The sequence below is a fragment of the Dasypus novemcinctus genome, chromosome 2 (assembly GCF_030445035.2).
Source record: "Dasypus novemcinctus isolate mDasNov1 chromosome 2, mDasNov1.1.hap2, whole genome shotgun sequence".
NCBI classification, from domain to species: Eukaryota; Metazoa; Chordata; class Mammalia; order Cingulata; family Dasypodidae; genus Dasypus; species Dasypus novemcinctus.
Window position 1 is genome coordinate 178,773,006 of NC_080674.1, and position 14,820 is coordinate 178,787,825.

Below are 14,820 nucleotides of genomic sequence, written 5' to 3' on the forward strand. Positions count from 1 at the left end.
CCAACTGCACCATTTTAATTCCCACCAATGACTAAGTGTTCCTAAATCTCCAAATCATCTCCAACATTTGCAACTTTCCATTTTTTCGATAGCCATTCTAGTAGGTTTGAAATGGTATCTCATTCTAGTTTTGATTTGCATCTCCCTAATGGCTAATGATGTTGGGCACTTTTTTGCATGCTTTTTGGCCATTTGTATATCTTCTTTGGAGAAACATCTATTCAACTCTTTTGCCCATTTTTAAATTTAGTTGTTTTCTTTATGTTGAGTTGTAGGATTTCTTTATATATTTCTTTATATATTCTTTATATATTTCTTTATATATTTATATATAAACCTTTATTGGATATGTGTTTTCCACATATTTCCTCCCCTTGTGTAGGTTGTTATTTTTACTTTCATGATAAAGTCCTCTGATGCACAAAAGTTTTTAATTTTGATGTGGTCCCACTTACCTACTTTTTCTTTTGTTTCCTGTGTTTTGGTCATAAAATCTAAGAAGCCATTGCTTAACATAAGATCCTGAAGAAGTTTTCCTATGTTTTCTTCTAGGTGTTTTATAGTCTGGTTCTTATATTTAGGTCTTTGGTCCATTTTGAGTTCATTTTTGTACATGGTATGAGGTAGGGATCCACCTTCATTCTTTTGCATTTGGAGATGCAGTTTTCCCAGTAACATTTGGTGAAGAGAATATTCTTTCCCAGTTGAGTAGACTCGATACCCTTGTCAAAAATCAGTTGGCCATAAATGTATGAACTCTCAATTTAATTCCATCAGTCTACATATCTGTCCTTTTGCCAGTACCATGCTGGGGTTTTTTTAATTATTATTATTACTATGGCTTTATAATAAGTCTTTAAGATCAGGAAGTATGAGTCCTCCAACTTATGCTTCTTTTTCAAGATGACTTTGGCTCTTTGGAGTCCCTTATGCTTCCATATAAATTTGATGATTGGCTTTCCATTTCTGCAAAGAAGTTTGTTGGAATTTTGATTGGGATTGCATTTAGAATTGCCATCTTAATAATATTTTGTCTTCCAGTACATGAATATGGCATGTCCTTCTATTTATTTAGGGCTTTGTTTTCTATTAGCAATTCTTTGTGATTTTCTGTGTACAAATACTTTACATTTTGGTTATATTTATTCCTAGATAATTGATTCTTTACATTGCTACTGTAAATGGGTTTTTAAAAAATTTCTTCTTCTGATTGTTCATTACTAGTGTATAGAAATGCTACTGATTTTGGGGTGTTAATCTTGTGCCCTGCCGCTTTGCTGAATTCATTTATTGGCTCTGGTATCTATGTTGTGGATATTTCAGGATTTTCTATGTAAAAGATCATGACATCTACAAATAGGGAAACTTTCGTTTCTGCCTTTCCAATTTGGATGTCTTTTATTTCTTTTTCTTGCCCAGTTGATCCCACCAGAACTTCCAGGATAATGTTGAAAAAGAGTGGAGATAGTGGGCATCCTTGCCTTGATCTAGATCTTAGAGGGAAAGCTTTTAGTCCCTCCACTGTTAATAATGGTGTTAGCATTAGGTTTTTCATATATGCCTTTTATCATGTTGGAAAAAAAGTTTCCTTCTATTTTAGTTTTCTAAGTGTTTTTATCAAGAAAGGGTCTAGATTTTGTCAATGCCTTCTCTGCATCAATTGAGATGTTTTTCTTTCCTTCATTCTGTTAACATGTTGTTTTACATTAATAGATTTTCTTATGTTTAACCACCTTTGCATACCTGGGGTAAATTCCACTTCATCATGTGTATAATTCTTTTAATGTGCTCTTGAATTTGGTTTGCTAGTATTTTGCTGAACATGTTTGAATCTATGTTCAGAGAGGTATTGGTCTTCAACTTCCCTTTTTTATAGTATCATTATATGGCTTTGGTATGAGACTGATGTTGGCCTCAGAATGAGTTGGGGGTGTTACTGCCTCTTAAATTTTTTGGAAGTGTTTGAGCAGGATTGATCTTAATTATTCTTGGAATTTTGGCAAAATACCACTATGAAGCCATCTGCTCCTGGGCTTTTCTTTCTTGGGAGGTTTTTGATTACTAATTCAATCTCTTTACTATTGATTTGTTAAAATCCATTTCTTCTTGAGTCAGTGTAGGTAGTATTTATGTTTATAGGAATTTGTCCATTTCATCAAGATTATCTAATTTTTTTGGCATACAGTTGTTCATAGTATTCTGCTAAAACCACAGATCTCTTAGGCTATTTTTGCATTTTCTAATTCTTTTTTCTTCCTGCTCCTCAGCCTGACTCATTTCAAATTTCTTGTCATCTAGTTCACTGATTCTTCCTCTGCCAGCTCCAATCTGCTGTAGAAACCCTCCTAGGAATGTCAAATTTCAATTATTATGGTCTTCAATACCAGTAGTTTTGTTTGGTTCATTTTTTAAATTTCTGTGTCTTCATTGGCTATCTCATATTATTCATTCATTCTTTTCCTGATAGTCATTAGTTCTTTCTTTGTATTTTCCTTCATCTCCTTAAGGGTCATTTTTTAAAAGTCTTTGTCCAGTGTTTTGACAGTATGGTCTTCTTTCTGATGTTTTCTGAATTTTTACTTTCTTCCTTTAGATGGGTTATCATTTCATTTTTCTTTGCCTATAACCTTTTGTTGCACACTCTACATTTTAATATTTTAAAATATTGACTCTGGATTTAGTCCCTGAGCTGTCTGTTTCTTGAGTTTGTATCCAGTAGAGGTATGACAAAGATTTTCTTGAGTGCTAGGAGCTAACGAAAAGCAAACAAAGCTATCTGTGCAAATTGGCTTTTCATTGACTGGTGCTCTCCTTCAGAGTTCAGCCCTCCTAATGAGAAGGTCAGCCGAAGGCAAACAGAAAGTGCAGGGTCCTCCTTGTCTTTTCTGAGCCCGTGTCTTGTCCTGGGTTTGTGCTTGCTAGTGGCCTCAGGAGTTTACCTGTTTACAGGAATTTGAATGCCTCCTCTACTCTCTAAGAAACAGACTTTCTCCCTCTCCTGGGTGCTCTGCCACAGAACTTAAGCTTTTGCCCCAGACCATCCAACTTAGTTGTTTCTTACACTGGTCTCCCTGTCCCAAGCTACTTTTGCCTGAGGTGAAAATTCTGGGAGCAGGGATGAGCAGGAGAGGAGCTTCGTAGGTCAGTCTTTCCCAGTCAGAAGAAAGCTAGGAACCCAGAAACAGGGAGTGCAGGTCAGCTTCACACTGCCCTGGGGAGGGTGTTAGAGAGGGTTCAGCAAGGATGCAAGAACTTATCCGATGGCTCTTTGATGTTGTGTTTTCTTGATTTGGCACTTGGCCAGTAAACACAGCCTATTAACTGTTTTCCATCCTTTTGAGGAAAGATATCGTTTTGAAGAGCTTCTGCAGTTCTTGCCAGAGGCAGGTTAGAATAATGGCTGCCTTCAGAGCCAGGCCTCCAGTAATCTGAGGTAGCTGACCAGAAGCCGTGATCACAATCGGACCACACACACCCAGATTTGGGGAACTAGGTCTTTATATCCCGCTGGGTACCAGCAAGCTGCACCAGGAGCCAGGTTGAGGACCTCTTTGCTGCTTGCCAGGAGGCTGGGGCCTGGGTGAAATCAGTGGCTGCACGGACTGAAATTCACTGGTATTTCCTGCAATTTACCAGCCTCTTCCTCCAGCTCTTTCCTGGATGCTTCACAGTGATCTACTGGAATCCAGAGTTTCAACATAGTTGATTCAGACAGTTTCTGTCTAATAGTTGTTCTGGTCAAGGAACTGATTTCTGGAGCTTTCTATTGTGCCATCTTCTCACAATCCTGACACCATATATTCTACCTTCTACTTTTCTGTCTTATAATTGCTTTTAATTTTGATGGGTTTTCTCCTCTCTCAACAGAACAAACCAAGCATTGGTGTATTATTGGGTGGTGGCTAAAGGAAGAGAGATCATTTCCAAGGATGTGGTTCAATCATCCACAGAAAACAAACTAGAAGCCTCCATTTTTTATTCTAACTAAGATAGGCTCTTGGTTTTTTCCTGATAGAGGAATAAGGCAAAGAGAACTGGCCTACATTTTAGGCTATGCCCCAAAGAGAAAGCTTACCACTAATTATAATTATTTGTGATGACATAAATTATATCAAAACTAACAACAAGTGCTACTCTCTGTTGAGCTCTTACAATGCCTGCCAAGCTCTCTGCTAAAATTTCTGCCTTTAACATTTCATTTTATATCTCTGGCATCTAGGTCAAATAGGGAGTACCTTAATCCCCATTGTTATTCCTCACAAATATTTACTGAGTGTCTATTATGTGCCAGTCATGTTTCTAGATACCCAGGATATAGTGATAAATTAAAGAGACAAATAGAGCTATATTCTATTGCAAGAGACAATAAATAAGAGTAACAAGAAAAATCTGCAGTTTTATAGATAAACAAGCTGGGGCTCCCAACCCAAGATTATCCAGAGGGTAAGAGACAGATCTAGGTTTCAATTCTAGAACACTCTGATTGCAAATCACATTAAGGTTTTCCCCTAATCCAGAAAAGACTTTTCCCAAGGATTTAATCCAAGATATAGTAGTTCTCTTAATGGTCTCTTGAATACATCAGGGTATCTCACATCTCTCCTTTTCCTTGTCATCTGTTTGCACTTACATGCTGCTTGTTTTGTATTTCACTTGCATTTCCAATTGTGAAGGATGTTGTCCTCCATACTTTTCCAAGGTGTGCTTTCTTTTGAATGTTAAAATCCTGTTTCTCTCTCCATATCCCTTATTTAGTTTTAGCCACTTATTTCTACCTCTAAATTGCAGCACATGGCAGAACATTTCTTGATGCTTTTTTAGAAAAACCTTTTATGGTAATTATAGCTTTCTTCAGGTGCATTTATGTTCCCCTTTCTACTGTGCCATAGACATTATTTTGCTCATGCCTAATTTTTTAAAGGCACAAACTGACTACCTGGAAACTGTCATCAGACTTTGTGTGTGGGGGAGGGGTCAAATTCGATATATAGCAAGTTTTGGAAACTATTCCATTTCCCCTCTGCCGAAGACATTGGAGATGCTGATTTCAGTTGGAAGTTATTCATTGATTCATTCCCCAATTATTTATTGAATAATGGCAATCCAAAAGTAAATAAGACATAGTCTCTGCCCTGACAAGTTTGTCACATAACAGGAGTGCTTGGGGCAGTTGTTCATTTATACACTACACAACTCTAGGGCCTGCCATTCAAGTTATAGTTAACGATGATACATAAATAGTGCAACAATTGTCCAGAAGGTAATAGTAAAGCGTCTTAAAGAAGGGCTGCTATATGGACTAGCAGGCATTGTGGAGATATCAGAGAGTCATGATACTGTGTGTTAAGTTTCATGATTTGATGAGGAAAGGATAAAGGTGCCATGATGGTACAATTAGCCTGGACTCAGGGGCTTTCTAAAGGCTTTCTGAAGAAGATGACTCCTGAGTCTGATTCTGAAGGATGAGTTGAAGTTAGGCAAATGAGAAAAGAGAATGGCCAAAGGGCTTTAGTCTGACCAAAGCCTTGAGTGGTACTAAGATAGGTTGACAAGTTGGAAGCCATGTTAAAGATGTCACAGGGGTGCTGATGTAGCTCAAGTGGTTGAGTGCCTGCTTCTCATGTACAAGGTCTGATTCAATCCCCAGCACCTCCTAAAAAAAAGAATAGTCACACTTGACCATGCAGTCAGTGGAAAACTATTGAAGGGCTTTTAGCAGTGTCAGGAATAGGACATGACTGGAGGCAGGGAAGCCAGTTTGGGGGCTATTACAAATATTCAGGCCAGAGATGGAGATGATTTGGATTAATGTAGTGGCAATAGGACTGAAGAGTGGAGGACACATTCAAAAACTATTTAGGAGGAAGAACAGGCAGGACTTCTTATAGTTAAGAGGAAAAGCAGGTAGAACTTGGTTGTTGATTAGAAACAAGCTATGAGAGAGTTGGTGGGAGAGGGAGAGTAATTAAGAATGATGCCAATGTTTCAGTTTCATGCAAGAGCACACCTGGAGATCCATCCATTGATGAAGGGGTCAGAGTTAGGGGGCAGGGGTGACAAGGCTGATTCTGCTTGGGACACATTGAGTTTGAGATACTTATGAGTGATCAGATGGAGATGAGGTGCAAGTTGGAGTCTAGAACTGGAGCGCAGCAGAGAGGACCGGAGTTGAAGATTTGGGAGTCTTCGGGATGTAAGGGTGTGATTTTGTTTACTTATATTCCCTAAATTGCTTCCATCAGATCTGTACAGGCTGGAAATATGTCAGAACCAGCCTAAGACATCACCAGTACCCTTCAAAGTTCTCCCTGGGAAGAGGACATTGGGCTTTGAGAGGAAGGACATCACTATTTTCTTGTGACTCTCATAAGAGTTTATAAATAACAGGCTGAAATAATATTCCACCACCTGATTGTCATTCATTCATTCAAGCATCTACTATATGCCTGACACTGGGCCAGGCTCTGAGATCCAATGGTAAGGAAGGAAGTCTTTGATCACATGAAACTTTAGAGCCATGACAGGGTTTCTCAACCTTGGCACTGTTGACCTTTTTGAACAGGATAATTCTTTGCTGTGGGGAGGCCATCACCTGTGTTCTAGGGTGTTGAGCTGCACCACTGACCTGTACCCACTAAATGTCTGTAGCATGCTACCCAAGTTGTGACAGCCAAAAATGTCCCTTGGGAAGCAAATTCCGCCCCCCTCCCCCGCCCCCCCATTGAGAACCACAGGCCTAGGGTCATAATAGAAACTGACACTTCCAGGCAGCCAACATTCTACTTGCAAAAAAAAAAAAAGCAAAGAACCAAGCAGGTATGCCTTAAGGCGGCCTGCATCGGTGGTCTTAGAGGGAGGCACTCGAGGAAGTCAGCAGCGTTACCTAAAATCCAGAAGACCCCGCGAAAGAGACACCATGGATCCCCAAGTGTGATCCCATAAGCCCAATCCAACTTCAGTTATAGGATCCTCTCCAGAGTAAAGCTGCCACCTGATACCCATTTGCCCTCCAGACTAATTACTTCCCATGTTTTGTTTTTCCTTAAGCAGAAGCTGGCTTTGCACTTTACAAACACAACGAATCACCTCCTCTGAAGGCCACCAACAGAATGAACTTGTGCTAGGGGGTAGCTGGGGGTTGCCTAGCAACGCCACGCACCTACCAAGGCTGCTTTCTTCTTCTTCAAGCTAAAAGCAAAGTCCTGTCCATTAATTCCCAGCTGCCCTGAAACTTCTCAGAGATTTGCCAGCTTCCTACTGTTCGTGTTTTCATCTTCCTCATATGATGTGAAGAAAACCTGCTACTGTGGTCTGTTTATCTCACTTCAGTAGGTGGGAGGGAAGGGAAATCAAGAGAGAAAGAGAAGGGAAAAAAGCCTCATTCGATCTAAGAACACACATATTTTGAGCATGCATCTCGGATTGACGTGCTAGTGTTCTTTGCACATCTAAATTGTACATAGTGGACATGGGTTTCCTATACAGTGAGGTGTCTGTTGAGACATTGGACGTGATTTTCACCAGGCACAAGACTGCAGAGTAGCTAAATAACGAAGCTGAGCAAGAATGGGTACATCTGTCATTTGGTGTATTCTCTGTGATCCATTCTCCAATTGGAGCTATTCTCTTTTCCTTGAGAACCTATGAAATGTCTCTTGAGTTTTTCTTACTGGGTTCCCGCAGAAATGTTTGTGGCCTTTCTCTGAAACTGGGAATGGCTTCCCCTCCGAGCCCTCTCTCACATAGGAACAAGGGCTTATGCCAAGGGTTTTCCAGGCAGGGCCAAAGTTACTTCACTGGTAAGGAAAGGAATGGAAATGTGAATGGAGGACAGGTGTGGAGACCAGATGACCCCTTCTCAAGATATGCAAACACCAGTGTTTCATTTGCATCTTGGATTTAGTGTCTGGCTATGCAGTAAAAGAAAACAGATTCCCTGGTAACCATCTCCTAATTTCCCTCTCAAAATGCCTCAGCTTCTTTACAGAGCCTCCCCCATAGAGATTCTCCTCCATTGGTTATCTCAGATCCTAAGCCATGGCACATTCTGGAAAGGATGGAAGGGGACAAACATCACAAAGTAAATCTCTTCTTCTTAAAGAAGTAAAACTCAATTGCAGGGAGCAGATGTGGCTCAAGCAGTTGAGCACCAACTTTCCACATGTGAGGTGCCGGGTTCAATCCCCAACCCCAGTACCTCAAAAAAACCAACCAAACAAAAAAACAAAAAAACTCAACTGCAGACCCCAGAGAGCTTTCTTCTTATGAGGAGTCCTTTAAATACCCACTACCGCGACATGCACAAAGGATGTGAATTATCATTCTCATGAGGGCTGCTCGAGGGAAGCAAGGAAAGATGCTAGGTGCTAGGTGAAGGCCTCAGGAATGGTGGAGAGGAAAGTGGGGAGAAATGCACACTTTTGATTCAGAAGATTTGCACCAGGAAGGTTTCATGACAAAGCTCTTCATCCCTCTGTGGCCCAGTCCACCCTGACCTTTGTGTGTTTTAAAAGTGGATAAAGAGATGGAGGTAGAGATGGAGGCAGAGGTAGAGACAGAATTGGAGAATTAGAATTATCTCTACAATAGATACTCAGGGAAGAGACTTTACAGGGACAATTAAATTAGTGGTCATTGGGAGTGCATTTAAATGAAGTAAAAAAACATACCTAGGTTGCACAGCTCTGCAAATTTACTAGAAGTCATTGCCTTGTACATGTAGAACGGGTGAGCTTTATGGTATGTGAATTATGCCTCAGTTTTTAGAAAAAGGTATCTAGGAATTCTTGCCAGCAAGTAGGTTTTGTGAGCGTGGCCACATCTGGGCTACTTTCTGCATCTTACAAAGAGAGCGGAGACTCTTGGAGGGTGAAGGACTTTTCCCATCTGTCTTTAGTGCCCCACCACCACCTTTTCTTTTCTTTTCTCACCAGGTTCCCTTTGCCAAGCTCAGGTCAGGAGAGAGAGGGCTGCAGTTGTTTTGAGTAGTGGAGCAATTAGAGAGTTAGGTGGTCTGCTGATTATCACCAAAAAATAAAAAAGGAGTAGGGGAGAAAGAAAAGAAAGCCACAAAATAAGAACTACTCTTATTCTGTGTCCTCTCCCCCACCCCCACACTCATCTCTCTTTTCCTAATTCATGGCACTCAGCACCCACTGCTTCCACAGCCCTCGAACCCCAAAGTATTTCTAAATCGTGTCAAAACTAAGTCAAGTGATAAGCAGACAACATTTTAAGGTGTCCCTTAAAACCAAATATTATGAGACTATGAAAATATCCCAGTAATACAATCCAGTTCTGGGTAATGAGAAATTCCAGACAATTTTATGTAAATCTGTCTTGAAAGCAAGTTGAGGGCACTTTGCCTCCATGTGGGGTCGATAGTTAATTTTCTCTCTTCTGCTGAGGTCACTTCTTTTTTAAAAAAAAATTTTTTTTAATAAAAAACTTAAAAAGACTTTTTTTTGAGATCGTACGAATCCCAAGCAACTGGCTGGAAATACAGCCTAGCTGGTCTGGTTGTAACCTCAGGGCCGGCCGTTTTTCTGGGATGTGCATTGAGCTCCTCCTCTTTGGGAAGGTTGCCTCAGGCCCCTCACTCAGGTTGGTGTCACTGGGCAACCCCTGCATCTGCGGCCCCACTCCGTCTTGCAACTGCATGTATCGCCTGCTTCCCCTTGACTCTTTGGAAGGCAGGCTCAGGGGACCCACTCTGAGGCTGGCCCAGTGGCTACCCTGCGGCCTTGTGCCCCCGTGCATGTCTCCCCTGCTTCCCCAGTGTGGCCTTACGTTCCTCCTTCTCATCCTCTCCATTTCTCCAACCAGATGGCTGCCCTGATCTGTGCAACGGCAACGGGAGATGCACACTGGGTCAGAACAGCTGGCAGTGTATCTGCCAGACCGGCTGGAGAGGGCCCGGATGCAACGTTGCCATGGAAACCTCCTGTGCTGATAACAAGGATAATGAGGGAGGTGAGTGAGCGTCTTCTAATTCCCAAACCCTCAAGAACAGAGGGTTGTATAGTACATACTTCCGTCATGAGTCGTTTTTCTCCTGGAAGACTTCCCCTCTACTTATGTCGACTATTGTAACATTTCCTTTGAAAGAAATTCAGCCGAAAATGGACATCCTTGGGCAGGTGGAGACAGGGGCTCCGGGGTTTGGTGCAACCTTTGGACTTACAAGTATTCATCGCCTCAAAAGGGTTTGTGGGCCCTGCTTTGACCTCAGGGTGACTTTCAGGGCTGGGCATAAGAAATCAGTGATATGGGTGATGCCAGTATGTGCCTAATGTTGTGCCAAGACATTGTAAGCAAAACATCCCTTTGTCCTTTCGGTGCTTTGACGTGCTATTATACAGACAAGGAAACAAGGGCCAAGAGAAGGGTTAAATAACTTTTTCTAGATAATACAACCATCAGCAATAGAACTGGATCCAAGCTGACCTCTGACTCGAAAGTCCATGTTCTAAGCCACTGGTTACCGAGCTACAGCCTCAGGCCAAACCCAGCAGCTCATGCCCATGAGCTAAAAATGTTTTTGATATTTTTAATGGTTGGGGGTGGGTAGAAATCCAGCCCATAAGCTAAATATTTTTTTTACATTTTGAATAACTGGGGGGGGGGGGGGAATCTGAAGAAAAAAAGATTTCATGACATAGGAAAATTATATGAAATTAAAATTTCAGTGCCCATGAATAAAGTTTCATCAGAGCATATCCAGGCATTTGTTTATGTCTTGTCTGTGGCCACTTTTGTCCCCAACAGCAGAACTGAGTGGTCATGACAGAGATCCTATGGCCTGCAGAGCTGAAAATATTTACTCTCCAGCCCTTCAAAGAAATAGTTGGGCAACCCCTGTGCTACCTCTGAGCTGAATGTTCCATTGTTACTTCCTGATGCAGTGCTAAGGATTCTGGGGCTAAACAGCTGCATTCACACATGGGCCACTTGATGTCCTGAGGGCAATGTATGCTGTTCCCCAAGCATTAGTACACGTGTATGATCCACCACACCAAGACTAATAACTGACCTGTTTACTCGGGGCAGAAGTTGTTTCAGAGTGTAAGATCCACAAGTCCAATTATTTGATTTAACGAAATTTAAATCGTAGCAGGGCTATGTGCCGGGCATTGCTCTAGATTCTGGAGATTGCAGCAACCAAGTCAAAGCCGATCCCTGCCCGCATGGCCCCTGTTGGTGGGCACCAGGGGGCTGCAAGGTGGGGTGCAGTCCATCAGGGTAGCAAACGGAAGTATTAGACATTCCGACTTTATCTTGCCTCATCCTTTTAAATTATGTGTTGCTCTGTTCATAAAATGTTATCTCAGTAGCGCATTTATATAATTCATGAATAAACAGATGTACACGAACTGATAGCAGTACACAATCAAAGGAGTTTATAGACCTGACATAGTTGCAGTGCTCCCATTCATACAGTTTCTCTCCCCTGAAACAGCCCAAACAGAAGCCACTTCAATTTATTTTCGACCAAGGCGAGGCATAACTATATAACGCAGGATTTTTTTTCAGGGAAAGTCAGAATCGCACTATTTTCCCACACTACTTGCGCTTCTGGTTCCCGGGGGTTCCGCCAAGTACAGTGGTTGCTTACAGATCAGCTTCTTCCTCTTCCAGAAAGGCCCTGCCACCCTTCCCCGCTCCGGGAGTCAGCAGCCGAGAGCGTAGCAAATCATGGGATGCGGCACCTAAGGAGACTCAGGGCCCTGAGCCACGCACCACCCTCTGCCAATCCCGCCTCGGCTCCCAGCTCCCGCCTCCCACCTCCTGCCATGGTGGAGCAGGAGGAGGTGCCACAGGTGCTGCCAGGCCCCCACCTAACGACTGCCACAGGCACGAAGCGGGGTCCCTCCTGGCAGGCAGAGGCAAAGCATCAAAAAGGCAGGGCACAAAAGCAAATGAGGCCGTGATTATGCTAAAGACAGTAATGGCCTTGTTATGGGAACTATTAGAGTGAACCTCCCAAGGAAATAATTAACCACACACACACACACACTCACATGCACACGCACCAAAGGCTCCTCAAGGTGTTCATAAAAAGGAACTCCCGGTTAATTCAGAACTGCTTATGTCAGGTGACAGAGGTAGACGCGGATTCTGTCTCACCTGGCATAAGCAATTGGCAACTAACCGAGCTCTTTTTTTGGAGGAGATTCCTCCGTGCAGAGTACCTTTTTATGGTTAATTACTTCCCTAGGAGGTGTGCTAAGCACTTTGCTGTTTATTGATAAATATGAAAGTTGCGCCTCATCAGCTCCAGATCGGATCCTGCAGCACACTAATGATGTCACTTTTCTGCTTGTCTTCGGTTGGGGGTGGGAAGTCTGCCCTAGACTCTGCCCTGCTTTGTGAGCTTTCTCAGGAAGGGCCAGGTGGGTTTCTGGCTGTGGGAGGGAGGAGATACCCAGGCAGAACACAAATGCCGACCCGGGAAGTGGCTACAATGAACACGTTAGCTCTAAATCTCATGAATGGGGAAAATAATGGAGCGCTCTTCCAAAGGGGGCTGGAAAAGGCTAATCATTTTTCCATCTAGGAACTCTGGGCTGTTAAGGAAAAAAAAAAAGGCAGTTTGAAGTGATTTTTTTAAAATTACTTTAAACTGAGATAGATATAGATACAAATACAGGTACAGATATTTGAATCCCTTAGCAGCTGTTTTCAACCTCAGTCCTCGGTGAGAGAATTAAGTCCTGGTGCTTTATGGCTGCTAGTGGTTCTGAAATTTTGACTTGCAGCAAAATCAAGGACTTGCAGGCTTCATCCAGCAGAATGCCGAGCCCTTCCCCCACGGTTTCTGATTCAATAGGTCTGAGGTGGGATGACGGAATTTGTATTTCTAGTAAATTCCCAGGTGATGCTGTACAGGCAGGGATAACTCTTTGAGAATCACCGTCCTAAGATATCTACTGCATGTAATCCATTAATCTCTCTCTACATCCAGAGTGGTACTAGTTAAGTACTAGCCTCTGGAGAATGAAGTAAACTGTCACTCAGATATTTTCTGTGTTGTGTGGTGTTCAGATGAGAAACCCTGTTGCAAACAGTTGCCTTAGAATGGGGTTCTTAACCTTTTTTGTTCCACGGACCCCTTTGCCAGTCAGGTGAAAATCTTGGACCCCTTACTAAGTCCACTCTATACTGTGTATTATTTAATAAATATATCACACCCGCCCCAACACGTCCCCACAAGAATAATGCTTTTTTTGGAATTTTAATTCAAGCTCATGGACTCCTTGTGAAGAACCCCTGCCTTAGATTATTCCACAAAAACAAAATACACCATCTCTCTACCTTCCTTACTCCTACTGCTCTCAGTGTCTCCTTACACCCCCAGCCGCCTAACTGCTAATGTACCCCCAGGAAGCAGAGGCTGACTCTGAAGGGCCGAGCTTTAGCTGCCGTTGCCCCCGAGAAAGAAGTAGAAACTGTTCAGACAGACATGTCAGCAAGCAGACTGTCTTTTTAATAGTAAGAGATCTTCACTTGAACTGCTCACCCCAATTTGAAAAAGAAGAGACTCCAAGAAATATTTTTTTTTTATTAGAGAAGTTGTGGGTTTACAGGGAAAAAAAAATCAAGCATGAAATTCAGGGTTCCCATATACCACCCTATTATTAACACCTTGCAGTAGTGCGGTACACTTGTTAACAACCGATGAAAGCACATTTTTATAATTGCACTATTAACTATAGTCCATAGTTTAACTTAGGATTCACTGTTTGTGTTGTGCAGTTCCATGAATTTTTTTAAAATTTTTATTCTACTCAAAGAAATATTTTTGCTTACAGAAGACAAATACCAGCTCATTAAAGTCTGAGAATACACACAACATGTGCTCCAAGTGACAGGCGGATAATATTTAATTATCACCACCAAGGCAGAGGTGTGAGATTTAGATCATCACAGCCAGGGCTAGGAGAAAGGCTGTAGATTTCCTCTAAAAGTGGTAACCACAGGGTGGAGAGGCGCTGTCAGACCGTCTGGCCTGGGAAGATGGTCTTTACTCTCTCTCCACCCCTCCGTCACCCGAAACTTACAGTCAGTAACCGTAGCTCTCTGTCCACACAAAGCCTGGCTCCCATAATTTCAAGCCACGTTGGGCATCTACCCAAAGGCGCTGCCGCCCCCATCAGTTACCTTCTCCAGCCTGAAAGCAGCAGCCAAGGAGGCTGGAAAGGCAAGGCCTTAACCTCAGTGGCCTGCAGGTGGAGGGGCTAGGAGGAAGCCCTCCTAAACCGAGCTCGTCTACGAGTAACCCGTCCATCATGTCCTTCCTTACAACAGGAGGGGAGCTCTCTTTATTTCTTGCTTTGTTTCAACATAACACTAAGTCTTTTGGGTATGATCTATACTTGCTCCTCCTCCTAGCACTTCCCGGGTTTCTGGATAGATGACATTGTAACATCATCATGGTTAAGAGCCTGGCTGAGGAGTCAGGCTTTGTGTCCCAGCTCTGCCAGTCATTTTACTTCTCAGAGTTTCCATGGAGAATCTGTTCTCCATGACATATTTGACATGTCTGTAAACTGGGCATGACAATGTCACCTCCTTTAGCTGTTGTGATGTTTGAGTGAGAAAGTGCACGTAATACTTCTGTCAGGTTCCTGCCTGTGCCACACCTTCATATATGGACCACTCCTAGCATTCACATTCTTAGTATAATGTTGTTGTTTCCTAGAATTGATCCTGAATCCATATGGATGGAGCCCAACCAGTCATTCTCCACTTTACATAACCACCAAGGTTCTGACCAGTGCTTGTTTAAACTTCAGCATTGCTTAGTCACCCTGGAGAGCT

General features: G+C 42.5%; 1 protein-coding gene across 2 annotated transcripts in view; it reads left to right on the plus strand.

Annotated features, from left to right (window-relative positions):
* TENM2 (teneurin transmembrane protein 2) overlaps positions 1 to 14,820 on the plus strand; it is a 1,208,790-nt gene that overhangs the window by 1,101,352 nt on the left and 92,618 nt on the right. For both annotated transcript variants that reach the window (XM_023591746.3, XM_058281907.2), the window contains one exon: positions 9,826 to 9,972. In XM_023591746.3, the coding sequence (XP_023447514.1) occupies positions 9,826 to 9,972 (147 nt within the window). The remainder of the gene's footprint in view (positions 1 to 9,825; positions 9,973 to 14,820) is intronic.